The sequence below is a fragment of the Lampris incognitus genome, chromosome 14 (assembly GCF_029633865.1).
Source record: "Lampris incognitus isolate fLamInc1 chromosome 14, fLamInc1.hap2, whole genome shotgun sequence".
NCBI classification, from domain to species: Eukaryota; Metazoa; Chordata; class Actinopteri; order Lampriformes; family Lampridae; genus Lampris; species Lampris incognitus.
This window is the reverse complement of record NC_079224.1, coordinates 34,877,785-34,903,970: the sequence shown is the minus strand read 5'-3', so window position 1 is coordinate 34,903,970 and position 26,186 is coordinate 34,877,785. Positions and strand designations below refer to the sequence as shown.

Here is a 26,186-nt window from a genome sequence, read left to right as displayed (position 1 = left end):
TACACACATACACCCCCCCCACACACACACACATGCACACATACCCCTCATGCACACACATACACAGACATACACACACACACCCCATACACAGACATACACACACACATACATACACACCACATACACACACATACACACACATACATATACACACACACCATACACAGACATACACACACACAGACATACACACACACCCCATACACAGACATACACACACACACACGCACAAACACACACACATACATACATACATACACATGCGCACGCACACACACACATACACACACACACACACACACACACACACACACACACACACACACACACACACAGAAAAGAGGGCTTAATGCTATTTTCTGTCTTTTTACTAATCAGTCAGTCCAGGTATGTATCGTTTTGGACACAGATCAATATATTATCAAGGGGTCTCACAGTTATTATGAGGCTCTGGCCATCCATTGACAAGCCATAGGGGGCTTTTCGGGGGTCCTGGTGCACCTAGGTCTGTTGCATGTTGGGGTTCTGGGAAGAGTAGAAATTGACTTTTAAATCCGGGTGCCATGTGCCTGTCTCGCCAAGCACCAACACCAGCCATAAACATAATGTCCCTAAATTTAAATGCTGAATATGGAGCTGCCAGGGAAGAGGAAAGGAGGAAGGCCAAAGAGGAAGTTTATGGATGTGGTGAGGGAAGACATGCAGGTGGCTGGTGTGACAGGAAGATGCAGAAGACAGGAAGAAATGGAAACGGATGATCCACTGTGGTGACCCCTAACGGGAGCAGCCGAAAATAGTAGTAGTAGTAGTGGTTGTAGTAGTAGTGGTTGTAGTAGTAGTAGTAGTAGTAGTAGTAGTAGTAGTCAGTCCAGGACATGACAATGACAATGACTTTTTCTTTCATTTCATAGAAATTGTCCAACAAAGGATTTGTGATCGTGTTCATTCCCGCTGATTTGGCATCGCGTCCTTGTGTGTGTGTGTGTGTGTGTGTGTGTGTGTGTGTGTGTGTGTGGTCATGTGACTACATGTTAATATACTTCTTTTTTTTTTTGCGTCAGCGAGATTAAAAATTAACCTAAATTTAACCAGAATCAGAATCAACTTTTTTTTGGGGGGGGGGTTCCCTATTTTTCCCCCCATTTGTATCCGGCCAATTACCTCACTCTTCTGAGCCGTCCCAGTCGCTGCTCCACCCCCTCTGCTGATCCAGGGAGGGCTGCCGACTGCCACATGCCTCTGCCGATTGTTGTTTTTTTTAAAATTAATTTGTGAAAATTAATATCCCCGCTCTCTGTCACTCTCTCTCTCTCTGTCACTCTCACTCTCTTTCTCTTTCTCTCTCTCTCACACACACACACACACACACACACACACACACACACACACACACACACACACACACACACACAAAAGCACTTTGAATTGCCTTGATGTGTAAATGTGCTATACAGATAAATTTGCCTTTCCTTGCATGCAGGCAAGCAGCTCAACAATTTGTGATTGTGGTTTTGGTCAGTGTGTGTTTTTTAATGCGTTGAGGGTTGCTTGTTTTGCCGGTATTCAACAATAAAGAGCAGGGTTTGGAACAATGTGTGTGTTTATTTAGCATCCTACACCCAGCCAGTGTCTGGGTGTAGGCTGAGAGACAACAGGTTAATGCCTTGCAATCAGTGTGTTATGCTGGGCAAACAGCCCAAAAACTAAATAGTGCAGCACTGTTCACTTTGCTGCAGCCTAGGCTTAATTTGGAGGTTTGAAGGTGGTTAATTAACATATTTCAGCGTGTCGGGCAGTGCAAATTGGCTCTCATAGCGGGCCGGGTGGGTGCAGGTATTAAAAACCCCTGACCCATGCATCACTGGCGTGTGTCTTTCCCCATGTATGTGTCAGGGAGGAGTAAATATTGACAGATGGCCTGCACTCAGTGAGCTGCCTAGCAAGAGAGGGGGGGAGAGGGCGATGCTGGGCTCCATGCCTCTTTTTTTTTTTTTTTTTTTATTTGGATGGAAAGGTGCATTTACTCGGTCAGTTTCCACGCCGTCACACTCCCAATCAATTGATATCCTCTCCATGTTCCTTCACCAAAGCTGGCAAAGATTAGTGTCTCTCTGCTCATCCTTCTTTCTGTCCCTCCTGCTCCTCCTTACGCAGTCCTTCGATCAGACGGTGACAGGTGGCTGGGGTTCACTTCCATGCCAGTCGCTCACTCCTCCTGCTCTTGTCTCCCTCCGTTCTTTCTTCCTCTCTTTCCGCGTGCCAGTGAAGGGACGGGCTGCACAGTGCCAGGTGCTCGGCATGAATCTCCTGCTCCGGGGGTTTGAACCCGTCCCATGTTGGCTGCTGCCTGAGAGAATGTGAATTTTTCAGAGGGCTGGAATTCACCTTCAGGGCTGTGGATGTAGAGCACCAACACAAACACACACACACACACACACACACACACACACACACACACACACACACACACACACACACACACACACACACACACACACACACACACACACACACACACACACACAGCTTATATACAGATAAACAAAGATGGAGTCAAAAGCTGTTGTTAGGTTGAGCTGTTAGAAGAAATGTATTTTTCTTGTCATTTTTTTTTTGTATTTTCTTCTCTTTTCCTCTGACATTAACTCCCTTGTTCTTTTAAAGTAATGGCATTGTCTTTCCCTGATGGCGGTTGGGGAGGGTGTGAGTCAGGAGTAGATTTGATGGAGGATGCAATTCCCCCTCGATAAAGAAAATGATTAAAAGAAATCCTTTGTAAAATTGCCATTTCCATCCCAGCTGAGTTAATGGAGCGGTGTGATTTATCTTAATCAAGGAAAAGGACTACATATAATGAACGCTGCTATCGATTTTTAAAAATTCCATGCATCTAAATCTTCTGTGGACATTGTGGTGAATGAATATTTTAATAAAATAAATTCTTAATACAGTCAAATGTACACTCACCGGCCACTTTATTAGGCACACCTGTCCAACTGCTCGTGAACGCAAATTTCTAATCAGCCAATCACATGGCAGCAACTCAATGCATTTAGGCATGTAGACATGGTCAAGACGATCTGCTGCAGTTCAAACCGAGCATCAGAATGGGGAAGAAAGGTGATTTAAGTGACTTTGAACGTGGCATGGTTGTTGGTGCCAGACGGGCTGGTCTGAGTATTTCAGAAACTTCTGATCTACTGGGATTTTCACGCACAACCATCTCTAGGGTTTACAGAGAATGGTCCGAAAAAGAGAAAATATCCAGTGAGTGGCAGTTCTGTGGGTGAAAATGCCTTGTTGATGCCAGAGGTCAGAGGAGAATGGCCAGACTGGTTCGAGCTGATAGAAAGGCAACAGTAATTCAAATAACCACTCATTACAACCGAGGTATGCAGAAGAGCATCTCTGAACGCACAACATGTCGAACCTTGAGGCAGATGGGCTACAGCAGCAGAAGACCACACCGGGTGCCACTCCTGTCAGCTAAGAACAGGAAACTGAGGCTACAATTCGCACAGGCTCACCAAAATTGGACAATAGAAGATTGGAGAAACGTTGCCTGGTCTGATGAGTCTTGATTTCTGCTGTGACATTCGGATGGTAGGGTCAGAATTTGGCGTCAACAACATGAAAGCATGGATCCATCCTGCCTTGTATCAACGGTTCAGGCTGGTGGTGGTGGTGTAATGGTGTGGGGGATATTTTCTTGGCACACTTTGGGCCCCTTAGTACCAATTGAGCATCGTGTCAACGCCACAGCCTACCTGAGTATTGTTGCTGACCATGTCCATCCCTTTATGACCACAGTGTTCCCATCTTCTGATGGCTACTTCCAGCAGGATAACGCGCCATGTCATAAAGCTCGAATCATCTCGGACTGGTTTCTTGAACATGACAATGAGTTCACTGTACTCAAATGGCCTCCACAGTCACCAGATCTCAATCCAATAGAGCACCTTTGGGATGTGGTGGACCGGGAGATTCGCATCATGGATGTGCAGCCGACAAATCTGCAGCAACTGCGTGATGCTATCATGTCAATATGGACCAAACTCTCTGAGGAATGTTTCCAGTACCTTGTTGAATCTATGCCACAAAGGATTAAGGCAGTTCTGAAGGCAAAAGGGGGTCCAACCCGGTACTAGCAAGGTGTACCTAATAAAGTGGCCAGTGAGTGTATAATGGTTGTAGAATTACAAAAAAAATGTTAGATTACTAATAGGTGGTGTTGAATTACTAGAAAAAAATGTTAGACAAATAATCACAAAACTAAACCATAAGATCAAAGACTTGCTTTTTCCTTGTTTAAATTTCTAATTTCTTTTTTAAAATAATTTAACGGGTGATAAATCAACAATAAGACGTTATAAAATAAATAAATAAAAAGGTTAATAAATTAATAAAATTAATAAATATGCGTATTTATAAAATAAAATAATACATTAAATTAATAAAAAAGGTTTTTTGGGTTGCCAGGTTGGGAACCTACATTTTATCAATATGAAAGCGTCCCCATAGACGTTCTCTCAGAAAGCATGTGACTGGTGAACAGGGTTGATACATTTGCTTAATAAATGTATTCACTTACAATTACAAATTACCTGTTGAAAATGTATTCAGTAACTTACTCTTAAGTATCACAATATTAAAGTAATGTAATCTGGTTACTTTTAGTTACTTTTTGGATTACCTCAATGCCAAATATGGAAAAAGACAAAAGAAAAGATATCAATAACATTTTGTAAGACAACAAACTACTATAATATTAGAAAGGACAGTGGGGACACCGTAAGCATCAAAACAAGTAGCGAATCGTCTCGGTCGCTGCTCCACCCCCTCTGCTGATCCGGGGAGGCCTCCTCCGATACATGTGGAGTCGCCAGCCACGTCTTTTCACCTGACAGTGAGGAGTTTTGCCAGGAAGACGTAGCGCATGGGAGGATCACGCTATTCCCCCCAATTCCCCCTCTCCCCCAAACAGTAACCCCGACCGACCAGAGGAGGCGTTAGTGCAGCGACCAGGACACATACCCACATCCGGCTTCCCACCCGTCTGTAGGGACGCCCAACCAAGCTGGAAGTAACACGGGGATTCGAACCGGTGATCCCCGTGTTGGTAGGCAACAGAATAGATCAACACGCTACCCGGATGTCCCCAGTGTTTTTTAATCGACAAATGAGGTGTCCACATACTGAACTGTTAAAAGGGGCATCATAAAAGAAAGATTTTGTCTGTACGTGTCCCACTGTTAGAAGTGATAGGGGTTATAGCTGCCTTTTCCCCCTCTTCTTACATACTTGGACTGGTTCTCATTGAGGAATGATTGGAGGCGTGGTTAAGCAGCGTTTATAATATGACGTCACTGTGAGGTGCCGGTGCAGCCCCTGGAGTTAGATAATGGCGGCGGTTTGCGTAAACGCTTCAGGATACGCCACTTTGAAAACGCTGTTCAGGACACTACAGGTTCAGACCATTCTAGCTCAAGGACTTCGAAGAAAACCAACTTTCTTTTGTTTTTGAGGCTCTATCCATCATCAGCCTAAACTGAACTAAAATACCAAGACTGAGTCCGCCGTTTACGGGAGCGGAGACCCACGGCCGAGGCCTTGTCGGAGGGACCTGCTAACTGCTAGCCTGCTACCTCGGTAAGCTAGCCCACCTCCCGGCTATTTCTCTAGTCTTGGAAATCAGTCGTTCTTTCTTTCTTCCCTCATTTCCATCTTTTCTACGCACTCCAGGTAAGGACTAGTATTGCGTGTTGAACAGTTAACCCCTAGACCCGACTAGTCCGTAACATAATTTGGAGCCCTCGTCCGCGATTTATTTAAAGATGAATGCATATGTTCGATAAAACCGGTTAGCGATTAGACGTCAGTTAGCGAGTTACGTCCAAACAGTCTGTTTGTGAGAAGAGGCGCGATTGAGTTGGATTCAGCTCGGGAAAAGCCGCATGTTGCCAGGTTTAGAAGTAGGCCACGGACATACAGCTACGTGCAGAATAGCTGCACGATGCCAACTTCTCACTTCAAACAGATGTTTGCGTGTGTATGTAAAACTAAGCTAGCTAGAAGGGAAGTTATGGAATGCATTTATCGTGTCTGTTGATATTAAAAACGGGAATGCAGGTCTACAGGTTGGTAACAGGTTGGTTTGGCTTGTTAGCTGATAGCTACTTGGCTAATGGTGGCAGGTGTTTTGCTGGTGTGTACTGCAGTGTATCAGTTTGTGGTCTTCGAGTAACGTCGTGAGTGCTCTGTGCGGTCTGTTCATATCAATTTCTGGGAATATAGCGATTTATGAGCTACCTCTTGTTGCAGGTTATACGTTTTGTTGGTAAGGCTATTTGGTAATCGTTACCTTAGAGGTAATTTTGTGAGAGTCTTGTCCCTTTTGGTTAGCCGATTTTCGAGATAATTTGATAACAATAACCATGGCAACGTTCAACGTAGAGGAGTTTTGTGGGAGTGATTTTGGGCGCAAGGAGTTGCGTAAGCTTAAAAAAAGAAGATTTACTTGCAGTAGCTTAATATTGTGAGGTAGACATTGTGGAGACCCTGATTTCAATGTTGCACCTAAAAGATCACGTACATGAAAGAGAGCAGAGCGAGCTAGCGAGAGAGGGGGGAGGGAGCAGCTGCTTCAGCTTGAGTTAGCAATGCTGACATTAGAGCAGGAGAAGCTTAAAGTGAACAGCAGTGGCTTACAACGTAAGCACGAAGCTTGTTTTGATGTTTCCAGCTGTTTGAGCCCCATGCCAAAATTTAATCGGTATTATATGGGTTCTTTCTTTGATGCTTTTGAGAAAATTGCCAAAGAGCTGGAATGGCCTGAGAACAGGTGGACATTGTTTATCCAGAGTGTGCTTGAGGACAGAGCCCAGGAAGCTTATGCGGCATTAGATGCTTCTGACAGCAGAGACTATGGTACTGTGAGGAAGGTGGTTCTGGCAGCCCATGAAGTGGTGCTAGAAGCCTACCGGCAGAAGTTCAGGTCTCTGCAGTGAAAATCAAGTGAAACTTTGCTAGGCAACAGGAGGTTGTATTTGACAGGTGGTTTGACAGGTGGCTTTCAAGAGTTGTGGCAACTTCTGCTGGTGGAGCAGTTCAAAACCAGTTTACCCTGATTGCCCGCGCTTCAGCATATGCGCTCCCTCATGCCTCTGGGCGCACATGCTTCGGGTGGCCTCACGATCTCACCATCCTACTCCTGACACCAATGTAGCAAATTCAGGGGCAGCTGGAATGGGAACCCAGGTCACCCGCACCATGGGCCACCGCGCTAACCAGTCAACTAAAGGGTCCAACCTGTTAGCCAAGGGCTAGCGATTCTAGTCATCCGTGGTCGTTGCATGTACACACCTTGAAAATGTCTTGCAATTCATATGCAAAAATAAATGTTTATGTAGTAGTGGTGTTAAGGTTAGGTAATGGTTACAAATTATTGCTGTTATTGTTGTGGTTGTAATATAGGTATATAGTATAGTATGTAGTTGTGAGGTGGATGGTAGGTGAATGTATAGTGTATACTTCTAGTACATAAGATGATATAGTGGGAGTATATAGCATTGTATATGGGCATGATGGGTTGTGGTGGTATGGTATATGGCATAGTGTATGGGCAATATAGTATATAAGCAATGTGGTGTAACATATGGGCACAGGTTGTTGATTACTCCACCATAACCAAACTCTCTATAGTAGTGACATACCTGTAGTGCATACATGCGTGCCTCCAGTGTCCTGTTCCATTTATTTCTTCTTTTTTTTTCTTTGTTGTTTTGTTTTCTTTTGTGTGTGTGTGTGTGTGTGTGTGTGTGTGTGTGTTAGTGAGTGAGTGAGTGAGTGAGTGATCTCTGCAAGTGCTAGAAGCTGCTGTGAACTGGAGTCCAATTCCTTGTGTGCAGACACACTTGGCCAGTTAAGTTGATTCTGATTCTGGTAAAGTTGAGGTTTAATTTTTTCATCTCACTGATGCTCAAGTCAGAATATTTGTTTATGATTTCATACCTCCTAAAGCTTGAAATGGGAGAGACGGGACTATTTGTCTCTCATATCGCTCACATCATTTTCTGGCTCTGATTAATGCACAGTAAGCGATGCTGAAGGTCACAGACTGCATAATTTTACTCAAGACTGTTGGCAGCACAACAAACAAAATCCATTTGGCTGAGAAATAAATATTCTTTATGTTCCTTATTAAGAGTCCTATTTGTTTTAGGTGATGAAATGGCAGACGCGGCAGTCGTGATGCTGTGTTTTCTCGGCTCCGGTTGAGTCGTCGTATCTGGAGTCGAATTTACCTCCAGATGCCAGACACCGCGTGTCTTGTTTTAGGGTGGACTTTCTCAATATAAATGCAACGTTTTGATCACTTCAGTACAGAAAGTTTTGAATGCTGCAGTACAGAACGTCGCTTGCTGCAATTTTGTGTGACACAATAGTGCAAACCTAATCCTCACGACCACTGCAGGCCACAAACTTTAATTTAAAATTGGATTGCAATTGACAGTGCAGCCCACTGTTTGTGCGATCAACCGAGCACGAGACAGGAAAAAAAGGAAGTGGCTGGGATGGGAAAAACGGTGAGAGAGAGAAAGAGATAAAGAGTAAACTTCGAGCTCAGGGTCCAATAAGAGGCACATTGGTTAATTGAGGCATTTTTGGGATTTTGGTGGCCAAAGTTGGGAGAGACATTTAAAAGTCTGCTAGCTGCAGAGGTTCTCTCTCACTCTTGCCTGTGTTCATTCATTGTTCAGTCATTAAGTTTTATTTATTTTGGGTGTCCTCTGGGACTTAATTGTGATTTAGGTCTATGAAAACAAATCTGACTTAAGACAAAGGCTTGTTATTGAGAGACCCGAGTATGATTTTTTTTTTTTTTCACAAAATGAGAACCTGTTGTAAGAAGTGTGTGTTTGTTTGTTTACAGGACCTATCCACACTGCAGTGTGATGTGTGTATCCTGGTCTTCTCCGTGACTGACAGGAGGAGTTTCCACCGCACTGCCCAGCTCCGCTTGCTCCTCAGGGAGTCTCAGCCTCACACACCAATTATCCTGGTGGGCAACAAGAGCGACCTTGTCCGCTCGCGGGAAATCAGCACAGAGGGTAAGAAGGGGGGTGGGGACGATGATCTCTAATTCATACCTGTAATTTACCCAAGCATAGGTTTTTATACACACACACACACACACACACACACACACACACACACACACACACACACACACACACACACACACACACACACACACAGATGCATGTACCGTAAGAGTATCACTGATGACTAAATGTCAAGCTACTGACAATATGGATATGAGTGAATTTCATTTGGTTTTATAAAATGCCTTCATTATCTCTTGGCTCCTTAGCTGTTGTTTATTTTCTAGTGCCTCTCTCACAAGAACATGTCGTGGCATTTTGGCGATGATTTGCTCTCCTAACTGTCGTTTGCTTGTTATCATGGAAATTGAGATATTGAAGCTAGGGCTGTACAATATCACCAAAATCTCATATCATGATATAGGTCATCCATATCACGATAATGATACATATCACGATCTAGGTCATTCATATCATGATAACGATGATATAGGTAATTTATATCACGATAATGATACATATCACGATCTAGGTCATTCATATCACAATAATGATACATATCATGATCTAAGTCATTCATATCATGATAACGATACATATCACTATAGGTCATTTATATCACGATAATGATACATATCACGACATAGGTCATTCATATCACGATAACGATACATGTCACAATATAGGTCATTTGTATCACGGTAACGATACATGTCACGATAACGATACATATCACTATATATCTCATTCATATCACGATTGCAGTACATATCACGATATAGGTCATTCATATCACAGTAACGATACATGTCATGGGAACGATACATATCACGATATAGGTCATTCGTATCACGATAATGATATATATCACAATATAGGTAATTCATATCGCAATAACGATACATGTCACAATAATGGTACATATCACGATATAGGTCATTCATATCATGGTAATGATACATGTCACGATAACGATACATATCACGATATATGTCATTCATATCACGATAGCAATACATATCACGATATAGGTCATTCTTATCATGATAACGATACATATCACGATATAGTACATTTTCTGTATATTTATTTCAGTGAATAAATAGTTCATATAAAATGACCACATGGAAAGGCCTATTTCTTATTACAGTTTGATACTCGACAAATAAAAGATACTCATATTGATTATTTTTCTCCTTTTATTTAGAACCTTTGCACAAATTGACATGATTCTTGCGTAGGTGGCAAAAGAGGCTAGTGGTGTTTTGAGTCTGTGGTGGGGACCGGCGTGCGGCATATTTTGCAAAGTACGGTTTTCTGGCCCGTGTCAGACTTTTCATACCCAAACCACATCCATACGATCAAAGTAGCCCCTCTTTTAGGTACAAGCTCCTCATTTTGTCCTGGCTGGTACTTCTGTTCGGAATTACACCGTTCTGCATTATGTTCACTGTCCTCCATGTTTGTTTGTATTGCCTTCATGCAAATTTCCTGCCTGCATCTGTGCTGTGGAAAGAGCGGAAAGGGTCACCCAAATGACGAAAAATATTTCCATAAATAGTGTGATTTGTGACACAACGAAATAAACGATAGAGCTTAATATGAAACAATAGACGATATATATCGTCACATGATATATATCGTCATATCGAACAGCCGTTGTTGAAGCTTATGCTATAAGTTGTGTATTCGGATTGTTTTGAAATGGTAAATTCTAAACCCTTACACTGCAAAACTCTGCCATGTCAAAAGTAAGACTATCTTTATCACCTTTTAAATAATTAAATTATCGTACAAAGTCAGTTGTTGATGAGCAAATAAGCAAAAAAGATGAGATATTTGGGTCATTTTAATACTTTCAGACTTGTTCAGATGTTGTGTTTGCAGAGTATCTGTGTGTTTTATATATACGTATGTGTGTGTATATATATATATATATATATATATATATATACACGTGTGTGTGTGTGTGTGTGTGTGTGTGTGTGTGTGTGTGTGTGTGTGTGTGTGTGTGTGTGTGTGTGTATGTATATATATATATATATATACACACACTGTTGAACGCCCCTTAATCGTCTCCATTTACTAGTTCATCGATCCTTGCTCATTTCGGATTATCCATTTCTCTTCCATTGTGTTTTACTGTATTTATGCCCTTGAGACTTCAGTTATTCCACTAAAACCCTTCAGCAGTTTGTCTTCAGTCAGCAGTTTTGTGTCTATATCTCTCGTTTGCAGACAATAACCAAGGACGAACACTATTGTGACTGTGTCCTTACATGAGGGGAAATCTTTCATTCGTTATCATGAACAGATAACTACACAATAAGTAGGGTTGTGACATGGACGTTCACGGCACAATGAATGATTTCATATTGTCCAGATCAGACGTAGCGCTGCTGACTTCAAGGCCTGTTTACCCACAAGCCACTCTGGCATGTCGGAAAAACTTTAAAACAGCGTTCTGGGCATACAAACTCACTGAAGTGGAAATTGTGCAACGCTTTACATAATTTCCATGAGCCAGAGCGTGAAAATCGCTCTATTAAACACGGGTCGCACCGCGTTTACTGGTGTAGTTTTATTAAACTGTTTGAGTTTGATAAAGAAAGCGTTCAGTCCGCCTCTCTTTGTGTCTCTCACCATTGTTTCAGAGCCAGTATAGACCAGTTAAGGGAGTTTATCAAGAGGGAGGCATGTCACAGTATATTATGACCTGGATTTTAATTTCTGTCCACCAGAGGTGTGGACTCCAGTCAATGCAACGTCAGTCAGAATCATGTTTATCAGAATCCAGAATCGTGGTTTGTTTTTTTTTTTGTAAATTTTCTCTCCAATTGTATCCGGCCAATTACCCCACTATTCCGAGCCATCCCAGTCGTTGCTCCACCCCCTCTGCTGATCCGGGGAGGCCTCCTCCGATACATGTGGAGTTTCCAGCCACTTCTTTTCACCTGACAGTGAGGAATTTCACCAGGGGACGTAGTGCATGGGAGGATCACGCTATTCCCCCCAGTTCCCCCTCCCCCCAAACAGGCACCCTGACTGACCAGAGGAGGCACTAGTGTAGCGACCAGGACACATACCCACATCTGGCTTTCTGCTCGCAGACACGGCCAATCGTGTCTGTAGGGACGCCCGACCAAGCCTGTGGTGACACAGGGATTCGAACCGGAGATCCCCATGTTGGTAGGCAGCGGAATAGACAGCTATGCCACTCGGACCCCCAAAATCCAGAATCATGTTTGTTGGCCATGTAGGTTTGCACATAAATTGAATTTGACTACCATTTTGTGGCTCTCTTAGTGTACTTAACAAAGAATAATAACACTACAACACAGCGTTCTTCAGATATGTACACAATCATTGACTAAAAACAGACGAAATAAGAGGCAATAACGTGCAGTGGTGCAGAGAATATATCAGAGGTGCTGAAATAGAGGTTAGCAGGTTACTTGCATACATGCATGAGGAAGATGGACATGACAGTGTACCAGTATACGTACATAGAGCTGTGAACGAATGCCAAAAATAGGCCTCGAACGAATAACGAATATTACACACTGAGGTTCGAATGGCATTCGAATACCTTGAATTTGCATATCACCCCCAAAAATCAATACAGAGAGAGTAAGTCTATTGTAGCCCGTGTTTTTATTAACAGCATATTTATGACAACATACAACTCCAGCACATTGTCCGCTCATATTAGTCCAAAAACTGTTGTTGAGCACCCCTAAACATAAAATAAATCTGACTAGGAAAAGGCCAGATGATGTTAACTAGGGCCTACTCTAAGTAACATACAAGTAAAATAAATCTGGCTAGGAAAAGGCCAGATGGTGTTAACGAATTTACCGTAAGTAACATAGGCATAGTAAATTATCCATGACCCACGGGGCTTAAAAAAATAAAATCAAGAGTCCTACTCACTGTAGTAGTATAAGAAGTTGTGCTAATAGTGGTTTGCGAGAAAAACCAAAGCGTCCACGTGTTCAGACTCGAGAGCGCTCCTTTTTTTGGTGACTATGTTTCCCGCATCAGAAAAGACACGCTCAGAGCGCACGGATGTCCCTGGCACGGCGAGGTATCTCTGAGCCATCTTCCCGAGGTGTGGATATATTCTCTCTTCGATTTTCCCATTAACAGCCCAAAACCCAAAGAATTTCCATACGTAACTTCTCAGATGTTGTGGAGTATGAATGACTCTCGCAGGAGATGTGCTAGTGCTAGTGCTAGCGCTTGGGTCACAGCCAACGTTCTTCTCGGATTCCGCCATTTCCTGTGTGCTATGAGCCCGCCCGCTCGGCGTGGGAACTGACAAGAGCTTTTTAATTTCCGGTTTTACTACGGATGTAGGCTATGCTTATTTTCATAAAATACGTTTCACGAAACCATCATTTATTTCCATTTAAACGTGTGTGCATTAATAATAATAATATTAATAAGGGGGAAAAAATATATTAAAAAAATATATTACAAAAAATCGAATTTCATATTTTCATATTCAAATTCGAATATTATTACCATAATTCGAATGTACATTCGAATTTCAAATGCTATCTGACAGGCCTAGTACAATGTACAGTACAGTATGTTCAAAATGGTTGGATTTATTTGACAGTGTTAAGCGTTCATTTGAATGACAGCCCACGGAAAGAAACTTTTTATATCTGGTTGTTCTGTGGTACAGTGCTCTGTAGCGCCTACCAGAGGGGAGGAGTTGGAACGGGTTGAGACCAGGGTGTGATGGATCTGCAGTGATGTTTCCTGAGTCTGGAGGTGTACAAGTCCTGAATGGAGGCCAGTTGGCACCAGGTTGGGGGGGGGGGGGGTGTAGGTGTATTCAGTTGGTTGCAATTTGCAACCTCACTGCTAGATGCCACTAAATCCTACACACTGGTCCTTTAAATTTTGGCCATGTTGCCAAAAATCATAAATTATAATCGCATAAAATACAATATAAAATAAAATCCCAAAGAAGAAGAAGGTAATTATTTGTCTTCTGCATTTAACCCATCCTATTTTATAGGAGCAGTGGGCAGCTGTGGTTCAGCGCCCAGGGACCAACTCAAGTTCTTTTTCCTATTGCCCATTTTAATGTGATTTAGTTAGTTTAGCAAATCGAAATGAAATTTAATTTGATTAAAAACATACAAACACCTGTTTGGAACTTGAAAATTAAAGTTATAAGGACTTTTGACTTGACTCAACCTTATTAGTGTAACTTGGGACTTGAGACTTAACCGACTTGGGACTTGGCGTGGACTTCACTGTCAAGACATGAGACTTGCTTATGTATGTTACCTGCAGATCCTTTACCAATGGTATCTAAAGTCAACTTTCGCTATATCTGTCTACACGGTAGTCTGCCAGAGTCACCCGCTGTCACATCCATCCAGCATAAACAAACAAGTCTCGCATTTCATGGGTGGACATACAGTAGTAACACATCTGTCAGTTCTTCACTTTCACCCTCTCTGTCTGTCTCTGTTGTTTTGTGATTATAGTATACCTGTTTGCATTATCTCCTTCTCACAGGGGGGCTACTGCCATCGCTGTCTTTACGTATGTGTGCCTTTCCAGTATGTGCACAAACACACAGGATGGAAAGAGGAATACAAGCCTGCAATCGCAGGTGCACATGCATGGTCCCGTCTCTCCTCCCCATTATCGACTGGTGTATGTAAGACTTACATGTGTGCTGGTGTCTGATAACAATAGTGACAGGAGAGAGAGAATGAGAGAGAGCGAGGAAGAGAGGTATAGGTAGAGCTTAAGTGCATAGTGATAAATGGAGGCTCTACATAGGGACACTAGAGGAAGAAAGTAGTGCTTCACTAAAAGGCAAAAAAAAAGCGAACACAAGTTTTACATAGGGTTGCACAATCATGGCTAAAGTGATAATCAAGATTATTTTGGTGACACGGTGGCCCAGTGGTTAGCACTGTTGCCTCACAGGAAGAAGGTCCTGGGTTCGAACCCAGGTCCCAGGTCCTTTCTGTGTGGGGTTTGCATGTTCTCCCCGTGCCTGCGTGGGTTTCCTCCAGGTGCTTTGGTTTCCTCCCACCATCAAAAAGACATGCATGTTAGGGTTAAAACTCCTGTCTGTGCCCCTGAGCAAGGCAACGGAAAGAAGAACTGGAGTTGGTCCCTAGGCGCTGCAGCTGTTCACTGCTCCTATACAATAGGATGGGTTAAATGCAGAAGACAAATTTCGTTGTAACTTGTACAATGACAAAATAAAGTGCCTTCATTTTATTTTGCTTAATATTGTGATCACAAGTACTTATCGTGATTATTAATCTACTTTTAGTACACTTGAGCATCTTAAATCACCAGAAAATTGCCTTCACATTCACAATGTATTAAGTAAATAAATATTCAAATGTACAAATCTTCAACTCAAAATAACACTTTCTCCACACCAGAGCAAGTTAAACCCAGTGTAAAAAGTCACCGCCAGACACAATTAATTAATTAATTGTGGAAGCCAATATTCAGTTCAGTTCAGACAACTTTATTGATCCCAAAAAGGGCGATTCATATGCAGCTTACACAGCCCATCCACACAACTCAAGGTGGTTTTTATATCAGAGACAACAGATCAACATACAAGGAAACATCCAAACCACAAGCAGCGGTAAATAAAATACATTTGTTATGGTTCATGTAAATAAATGAGTTTAAAAGAATGTAACAGTCATTTAAAATGACTACTATCAGCGTTTAATAGCCTGGTAGAAGAAGGAAAGCAGGACTTAGTGCAGCAGTTTGTTTTACTATGGGGTCCGTTATGACACCGGCCTGAATTCACTGGACAGGAAGTGGTCTGATTGGCTGATGATTCCTTTTGCTTTTTGAAATCGTGATCAACATAAGAGTAATTGTGCAACCCTAATATTACATAGAATACCTTCTTAGATGCAAAGGACCTCCATGAATCTTGTTTCTAACTCACTCACAAGCTGAAATTTCAGTCTGACATTTAGCTGCACCATCTGTGCAGAATAAACATAAAACGTTTTGATGTCATAATCAAAGACGATAAAAGTTTTGCATTTGAAAAATTTTTTAAAAAAAATTGTGTGTCCGGGTGGCATGGCAGTCTATTACATTGCCTACCAACATGGGGATTGCCGGTTCGAATCCCCGTGTTGCCTCCGGCTTGGTCAGGCATCCCTACAGACATAATTGGTCATGTCTGCAGGTGGGAACCCCGATGTGGGTATGTGTCCTGGTCGCTGCACTAGCGCCTCCTCTGGTCGGTTGGGGTGCCTGTTCAGGGAGGAGGGGGAACTGGGGGGAATAGTGTGATCCTCCCATGCGCTACGTCCCCCTGGCAAAACTCCTCACTGTCAGGTGAAAAGAAGTGGCTGGCAACTCCATATGTATCGGAGGAGACGTGTGGTAGTCTACAGCCCTCTCTGGATCGGCAGAGGGTGGAGCAGTGACCAGATGGCTCAGAAGAGTGGGGTAGTTGGCCAAGTACAATTGGGGAGAAAAAAGGGGAATCCCCCCCCCCAAAAGTTTTGCTTGTCTTTTTTCTTTTTTTTGACGTTATCATCATTGGTAAAAAAAAATAAATTACAAAATATATTCCCCGCCCACCCCCATCACTATTCTGTCACTTGGTATTGCCCATGTGGTTTCATTCCAGGTAGGATTTCACAGAAACACCATCGACAGAGATGTAAGGAAGACGTTCTCAATCACCTTTGACCTGCTCAAACAAATCAATCTTTAGATAAAAATGTTTAAGTGTTTCCGAACTGTCAGTTTGCTTTTCTGGGTTGTCGGTTAAATCAAAGCATGATTCAGACGAGCTAACTTGAACCGGTGTTAGCATCTATTTTACAAAATCAGTGTTAAGCATCCAGTCAGTTATGATTAAAGAAAAAAATGTAATGTTAGCTATTCAGTTGGAAATGTGCGGTTGATAAAAATAAAACAATTTGGATTTTGTGATTAGTGTAGTTGTCGGTAGTGATGTCTTTATACTGTAGATATTAATTTTGAGATCATTTCTTTTTTCTCACTCGAAGCATACCGAGAAAGCTGAGTCTTTCTCTGTCCTCCTCCGTCATATAATTCACTTATCCATTAATGTAAAAAATCTGATAGTATCAGGTTTATTTTATTTTTCTGTTGTGTCTCATTCTAACATGGTCGGTTTGTGTTGCATGTTTTACTGAGGCAGGGAGTGGAAAATTTGGGAAGAGAAGAAAAAAGTAGATAGATAATGAGATATGGTAAGAGAAGGAGAGAAGCTGCAGTAGTGCTGGGCATGTTCTCCTCTCATCAAAGGCCAGAGAGGAGCAGTGTGGTCAGCAGCATGGAAATTTGCATCTCAATTACCGAGGCATCAGATGGGGTTGCTCTTGATGCGGATATCTGAGCCCGGCGGAGGAAGTTGACTCGCCGGACGATCGTTTACATCCTCCTAACACACTCTCTGCTACGATAGCCGGGGTCATAAAGTCTATTTATGGTGTCTGCAGTGACATTTTTACTCCGCAATCTCTCACTTACACCCCTCATTTCATTTCTCTCTCGCTCTCTATCCTCTTAACTCTTCACTGTCCTGTCTCTGCCTCTATCTCTAGATATCTCCACCTCTATCATTCTTTATCTTTTTCTCCCTCTCTCTGTGATAGCTTATTTTTTGTCTTTTTTCTGTATATGTATCTATCGCTCCTCTCTTGCTCTCTTTCTCTCTCTCTCTCTCTCTCTCTCCCCCTCCCTCCCTCCCTCCCCATCTTCTTAACTCTCCTATCTCTATCTACAAATACACTGCCCCCTCTCTCTCTCTCTCTCTCTCTCTCTCTCTCAAACACACACACACAAAATTGTATCACTGTCAAAATATCTAACATATATTATGGACCCACCTCAATCTCTCCCTCTCTCTTTCTGTCCTCTTAAGTTTTTTCTCTGCCTCTTCATAAATTTACCTCTCTCTCTCTCTCCCTCTGTCTCTGTTCTTTCTTTCTGTCCTCTTAAGTTTCCTATAGCTCTCATTCTGAACATATCTCTCTCTCACACACACACACACATGCACACGCTGTTAAAACTGTCAACATATTTATCAGTGGCTGGGTGTGGGTGAGGCTTTGCTCCACGGTGCATTTGATTATTATGCTCCCTGGCTTTCTCTGCTTAGTCTACATTATCGCTCTTCGTTCTGTCTCTGTCATCCTCTTTCGGTTTCCTTCCGCTCCTCCTTCCTGTACTCCTCCCGTCCTGCCTGTCACGTCACCTTTAGCATCTTTTGCTTTTTTGCCCTATGTTCACCTGGTGTCCTCCCTGTCATCTTTGAATGTCTCTCTCTCGCTCTGTCTTGCCCTTATCCTGTCTGTCTCGCTCTCTCGCGCTGTCTCTGCCTTATCCTCTCTCGCGGTCTCTCTCTCGCGGTCTCTCCCTTATCCTCTCTCTCTCTCTCCCCCGCCCTCTCTTTTTGTGTCTGTTCAACCCAGGAGTGAAAGCACGTCAATCAAACACATTGAATTAAGGAAAATATGCTAATATCATTAATGGACTGAGAGCATTTTCATCGGGTTAGAACTGGAACAGCCAACTGATGCTGCTTTATTATTTTGGGAGCGTCTCTCAACCGCAGTAGGTTTAGTTGAATTCTGTTTAGAAATAAAGTTGTGTAGTTGTTTTGCTGATGAACCGAAATCCTCGTCTCCATCTCCGTTTGTCACCGGCACGCAACGCTACAGTTGGTCTTAGCTCTAGAATGTAGATTAAACCCAATGCAGCTCATCTCTGCATCGGGCTTAATGGTGAACAGACTGTGTGAAATAATAATCAGACCAAACGTGTTGACATGCCACTATTTCTAAATAAAACTGAACAAGCTTACGGTTTTACCAAATCCAGCTTTATTCTGCTTGAGTTTTGTTTTCAGTATTTTCATTTCTATTCAGGTCCATGAAAGCTCACACGTTCACTGTTCCTCATTTGGTGTAAGTTAAACAAGAAAAATGGACTTTCAGCCATGGACCAGATATTATTAGATATTAGAGGAAACTTCTTTGGGGTCACCCAGATCCTGCACACCTGACTCATAGTCAAACTAAAGTAAAAATAAGAAAGACAGAAACTGCAAACAAGAGCCCTGAGTGTCTTCAAACTATGCTATCCCATTGGTCATCATGGTGACCATTAAAAAGTTTATACTGATGTTGTGAACACGCAAAGTAAATATTTGCAAAACTATATTGATACAGCAATACAAGACACCATAAAGACCGTATGCACAAAATAAATAAATAAATAAAGGCCCCATTTGATTTTGGGACTTGGATGCAGCCTTGTTGTCTTGTGGGCTCATGCAGATTTAACAACGCTGGTCATGTGACCACTTAAAGCAAACACATGACACTGCAAATCTCCCCTTTCATAACCTATCAATTTACTTCATGGTAAAAGTGCAGTCATTAGACTGTCCAAGTTGTGTAGTGGTCTATTCTATTGCCTACCAACATGGGGATCCTGGTTCAAATCCCCATGTTACCGCCGGCTTTGTCGGGCATCCCTACAGACCCCATTGGCTGTGTCTGCAGGTGGGAAGCCGGATGTGGGTATGTGTCCTGGTCACTGCACTAGCGCCTCCTCTGGTCAGTCGGGGCGCCTCTTCGGGGGGGAGGGGGAAGGGGGGGGGGAATAGCGTGATCCTCCCACGCGCTACGTCCCTCTGGTGAAACTTCTCACTGTCAGGTGAAAAGAAGCGGCTGGTGACTCCACATGTATCGGAGGAGACATGTGGTAGGTAGTCTGCAGCCTTCCCCGGAACGGCAGAGGGGGTGGAGCAGCGACTGGGATGGCTCAGAAGAGTGGGGTAATTGGTCGGGTGCAATTAGGGAGAAAAGGGAGGGGAAAAAAAGGTCCTATCTAAAAGGGAACATGCTTTATCAGGCTGTTTTTGGGACTTGGATTCAGCCATGCTGTGTTGTGGGCTCATGCAGATTTAATAATGCTGGTCATGTGACCACTTACAGCAAATACATGACACTGCACATCTCCCCTTTCATAACCTATCAACTCACTTCATGGTAAAAGTGCAGTCATTAACACTTTTTTTTTTATTTGCTTTTTTTAACTTTTTTCACTATAGTGACCGGTGGTCACTGTCTGCTCTGCATAGTTTATTTACTTAAGTGGGGTACATGATGATGGTGATGATGACATAACGTTTCCTAAAGTAAAGCAGCTGAGCTCGGTAAAGGTTGATTACGTGTGCTGTATTTTGATGTGAGTTTGGAAAAAAAAAATCTTTTAAATGGGAGTCCTCGCTCTGCACCTGTTGTCTCCTTCCTCCTGGTCAGAGGAGTCTTGAGTGGGTGAGGTCCTGCTGACTCATGCAGGATGTCATCCAGGAGCTGGTGCCCTTTGACTGCGCCTCCTCGGCCCGACACGACGTCCTGTCTGGACCCGTCAGTGATCTCATGTCTGTGTTGATCCCCCCGGCTCCATGCTGACACAGCATTCTTCTCTGACCTCCTCTTCATGCCCTCTGCTCTCACCTCCTCCTCTTCCTCCTCTCTCCTCAGTAAGCTGTTATTGGTGTTAGGATAAGCCCTGTTGATATGGTTGGGGATTTGTGTTTTTTTTGTACCTCATTTCAGGTTACACTGTATTGGCTGGATTGTCACACTCGGCTCAAATGCAACTCTTCCTTTATGTGGTTATTTCTTACCTATGGGGCCCAGATCTGTTCTGGTTATTGCTTTCTACATGGGGCAACATAAAAAACAGGATAACATCTTTACACCAGCCTTATGCTGTATGGAACTGCAGTATGGATGTACAGATGTGTAGGGATGTCATCAAATATAAATTTGTTGAATATCGACCAGCACGTTGTTATACAGAGAAAATATGGGGGGGCGGGGGTATTAGAATTGCAGTAAAATGAAAATTGTCGATGTCCTGTTATTCATTTGCTTTTGTAATGTAGTACAACGGATTGATGGGTTTGCATAAAACAGCAAACGACTTGTTTCATTTATATTTAACCAAAACAAGCAGCGCGCTCCATTTGTGGAGCATTTTATATGAGATTTAGTTTCTATTCTTGTATGATTGCGAGTATTACCTTTAATCTTATTATAGACTATTTAATAGGTTTGCACCCTGGTCTAAAGCCATATCTGGCATTTTCAATTGGAATTTGCCAGAACAGTGTATCAATAATTATCTGGGATTTGTTTCTGATAATTGGCACTTGAGAAAAGGATCAATGATAGCAAGCCTTGTACTTGGGACCACTTTACAATAAGGTATACTTTGTCAAGGACTGATTGATGATTTCTCACTACTTAACTTATTTTTTGATATGTGATGAATCAGTAATAATTCATAATGCATTAATGAAAATACATTTTGGGTTGCCAGGTTGAGTCTCCAGGGACACTCTCTCAGAAACCATGTGACGGCGGTCAAGCAGTTTCTGGGTGTTTTTATTAAGCCATGTGAATATTTCCATCAAGTCCTTACAGAGTTTCAGATATCATTTATAATCCTTTTCGGCCCATGTTACAGAGAACTATTTAGATTTCGCCTATGGATAGAGCTGCCTGTTCCATTCTGTTGATCTGCTATAGTGACTACACTACAGATGGTCATCATATCAACACCACCAACAATTTCTGGTTCAATATCAGCAACATATCTGGTGATGGATGGACAGGTTGACGGACGAGATCAGGCAGGAGTCTCCATGGACTATGATGTTGGCAGATGACATTGTGATCTGTAGTGAGAGTAGGGTGCAGGTTGAGGAGAGCCTGGAGAGGTGGAGGTGTGCGCTGGAGAGAAGAGGAATGAAAGTAAGTAGGAGCAAGACAAGAGTACATATGCGTGAATGAGAGGGAGGACAGTGGAATGGTGAGGATGCAAGGAGTGGAGGTGATGAAGGCATATGAGTTTAAATACTTGCGGTCAACTGTTCAAAGTACCGGGGAGTGTGGAAGAGAGGTGAAGAAGAGAGTGCAGGCAGGGTGGAGTGGGTGGAGAAGAGTGTAAGGAGTGATTTGTGACAAAAGGGTACCAGCAAGACTTAAAGGGAATGTTTACAAAATGGTTTTGAGACCAGCTATGTTATATGGTTTGGAGACAGTGGCACTGATGAAAAGATGGGAGGCGGAGCTGGAAGTGGCAGAGTTGAGGATGCTAAGCTTTTCATTGGGAGTGATGACGAAGGACAGGATTAGGAACAAATATATTAGAGGGACAGCTCAGGTTGGACGGTTTGGAGACAAAGCAAGAGGCAAGATCGGTCTTTCGATCATGATGTCACACGCCGCCATCTTCCAAGTAACATTAATCATTGTTTTTAGCTGTTAGCACAGATTTTTCTTACTAAATCTATTAGTATGTCGAATATTTTTTCAAATTAATGTTAATATCACAGATTTTCTTTGGTAAGATTTTAGGTTAGGTGTGTGTATGTATGTATATATATATATATATATATATACATATACATATACATATATACATTAGATTAGCTAGTGCATGCAGGTGAGATGGTTGGGTGTTCCTGTTGTGTGAAGAATTACCACAGCAAATCCCACGATCGCTCCGGTATTAAACTCAAGAATGGGTTACACTTTTTTTCTTTCCCTTCTTGGAAGACAAACAAAGGAAAGAACGTAGAGGACTTAACCAAGAGATGTAGGATGGTCTGGGTTGCAGCAGTGAGACGCAAATCGATCAAGTTCTTTAAACATCTGTGAGGCAAGGGTAAAGGCAAATGTAATACTAATATACGGCTAAGTCAGTGGCTAAAGTGCTAGCTAATTTGTAAACAATGCCTCTGATCCTTGGAAGATGGTGCCCGGCGTCGCGTTGCCCTTGGAAACAGCACAAGTCCGAAAGACCGATTGAGATGGTTTGGACATGTGCGGAGGAGAGATGCTGGGTATATTGGGAGAAGGATGCTGAAGATGGAGCTGCCAGGGAAGAGGAAAAGAGGAAGGCCAAAGAGGAGGTTTATGGATGTGGGTGAGAGAAGACATGCAGGTGGTTGGCATGACAGAGGAAGATGCAGAGGACAGGAAGAAATGGAAATGGATGGTCCACTGTGGCGACCCCTAACAGGAGCAGCCAAATAAAGAAGAAGAAATATCAGCAACATGCAATAAGATTTTTCATTTATTGAACACACCACACATGACCACCCCTTACATGTATAGGACTTTGCATATTATTTTAGTATGTATATTTTAGCATGAGTGTGCAGATAAAAGTGTGACCTGAATTGTTTCCTACTCAGGCAGCAAAAAAAAGGCCACACAGTAAACAGATATTCATAAAACATCAAGGATATCCGTGAAATATTGAATCTTGTGCCAGCAGTGCCATTACAGCCTCTGTTTCTGGATGATCTGTCTGCTTGTCTGCGTATTGAGAAGCAGCAGTAAACAAACCACACCATCACAGCCACACGTTTGCAGTCTCTGACTTTATCTGCAAATGTCACATTGACATATAAACCGCTTTTATCATTTTGAGCCAGGGCCAAGAAATCTGATTTAATTCCTCAAAGGACAGAGAGTACTATGGTATTTAACGTAACCCTATCCAGACATCATTCTCTCTCTCTCTCTGTCTCATTGTCTCTGTCTCGTTGTCTCTCTCTCTCTCTGTCTCTGTCTTGCTGTCTCTCGCTCTCTTTGTCTCTCTCTCGCTCTCTCACTTTTTCGCTCTCTGTCTCTCTCAAGTTTATTTGAGGTGCAGGTTTATTTATTTGCTCAAGTTAAGAAAGGATTAAAAAAAGGAAACTGTATTATGTATGCAGGAAAAGTAGGAAGCCTGAGGGCTTATACAAAAACCTCCGCTGGAGCTCCCAAATCATTATTCAGGACCAGATAATCAAAATACATAAATTGCATATATATATATAAAAAGAAACTCTTCTGTCCATCTCCGTGTCTTTAAAATCAAATTATTTTTTTATTCCGTGCAGTATTACAACATACAAAATGTTAACATTCAATATAAACAAATATCTATTAAAGCATTCAAACAATGTTGAGGTTGCATATATTTGGCTTGAAAGCAAGTAAATGGTAAATGGGCTGCATTTATATAGCTCTTTTCTAGTCTACCGACCACTCAAAGTGCTTTACAGTGTATGCCTCACATTCACCCATTCACACACATATTCATACCATGGATGCAGTGGCGGCTGCTGACCAAAATTTTTGGTGAAGCAACTTAAAAAAAAAAAAAGCACAGCGGCAATCTCACTTTTTATCTCCTGAACGGTAGCAGCAATGACTTCAATCAGATCATTTTGTATGGTCTTAGACATCCTAGAAAACACAGTGGATGATCTCAAATGAGCAGCCAGAACATCATCATAGTGGAAAAACACTTCTACCGTCTCTCTGTAGTTTCCTTTATTATCGGACTTTTCACTCTCATCATGCCCCCTAAATGCCTGCTGCTGATGACCCAATAATGACACCGAATTAATCAACCTTTTCAGAATGTCACGGTTTTTCCAGACCGTGTCATTATGCTTTGCGAGTATCAATTCTCACATTTCCCCAACAGACTAGATTGCACGGCTGCACTGATATGCTCCTTTGATTTTTTTTTTTTTTCATGAAGCTTAACAGATCTGTCAAAATTTTGTAGATCCTCAAATCCATCTCTTGCAAACTTTGAAGAACACCCATCTCCTGCAGCAGCACACTTACACATCACGCAAGGCCAGCAATACAAGCGGTTTATTAGCACAATCCCTCTTAGCTACTCCACCTTGTCATACCTAGAACACTTAAAACTTCAACTTATCGAGCCCACTCTCTGCACCATCTTGATAGGGGACTTTGGTCTCTCCTGTGTCTTCACTCCTAGTTTTTCCTCATATGAGAAAGTGTGAAAAGATTCCCGTAGGCTCCGGTCCACTATGTTTGCATCCATCATAATTCTTCTTTGCAAAAATTGCGAAAAACAGGACAGGAGCTAGCTAGCTAGCTAAGCTAGTTAGAATAACTAACATTAGCCTACAGTACAGGGCTATTACACGAGGTCAAGATCAAAAATGCAAATATAAGGCTGAACAATAAAGTTGAACAATAAAGATCTGAACAGATTAATTAATTATGATATTTACAGTATATATATATTCAAGAACCACCAAAAACTACTATAGTAACCACTAATTTATTTTAGGTTAATCTCTTTTTCTTATCTTTCTTATCTTCAAGGCTCAGCGTTTTCAGTTTTTATTTTTCAAAGCCATCCAGCATGCCGAATTTCACTGTTACATAACCTCACACAAACAGGAACAACTTCTGGGTCTGTGGAAACATAAAATCCGGGTGAAAATCAGTTTAAACTGATCTGCTTCTTTTAAAAAATCTGAGTATTTTTCGGTGAAAATCGGTAAAAACCGAAAATGCTGAGCCTTGCTTATCGTTCACCGCACTTCAAATACCAAAAGGTATGGTGAAGATTGGAGAACAAGCGTCGATGGTAAAATCATAATTTCCTGTTGGGTGAATGCTGGCGAAACTAGCCGCTGCTGCCCGCTGGATCTCTGCTAATTTTTGCTCTGTCGTTGACTCTACTGTTCCTTTAGCCAAATTAATAGTAGCTCATTCTGCTGACAATTTCTGAAACGTTTGCTTGTTTTCATCTGACAATCCCGTGTGTTTTTGGCTACCAATTGTTTTATACCTGTCTACTGGATTCCTCGCCCCCCCCAGCGACTCTCATTCTACTTCGGAGCCTACGTTTGGTACAACACTGGGAATAATGTGGATCAGTGGGCTGTTTATATGGATTAATTTCACCTGGACTACTTTGTCTTTGATACTCCATCCAGTAACACTGCTACTTCAACACATGTCAATGGAACTTTTTCGACTATGACCCCACCTCTCTGAGCCACCACCAGCACTGCAACTTCACCAAGATATCGTTCGTCATTTTCATCGGAAATACATTCACCGTGGATCCCACGGAAGCATCAACTTCGATGACACAAAACCAGTCCGTTCCTTCTGGTCTTCCTTTCCTTGTCCCTCAAGAAAATCCCGACGGACTGTCGACCAC

General features: G+C 42.3%; 1 protein-coding gene across 1 annotated transcript in view; it reads left to right on the top strand.

The window, feature by feature from the left end:
• The window catches only part of rem2 (RAS (RAD and GEM)-like GTP binding 2), a 46,606-nt gene that overhangs the window by 10,956 nt on the left and 9,464 nt on the right, over window positions 1-26,186 (top strand). Inside the window, exon 3 of the mRNA XM_056293866.1 lies at window positions 8,936-9,113. Coding sequence (XP_056149841.1) covers window positions 8,936-9,113 — 178 coding nt within the window. The remainder of the gene's footprint in view (window positions 1-8,935; window positions 9,114-26,186) is intronic.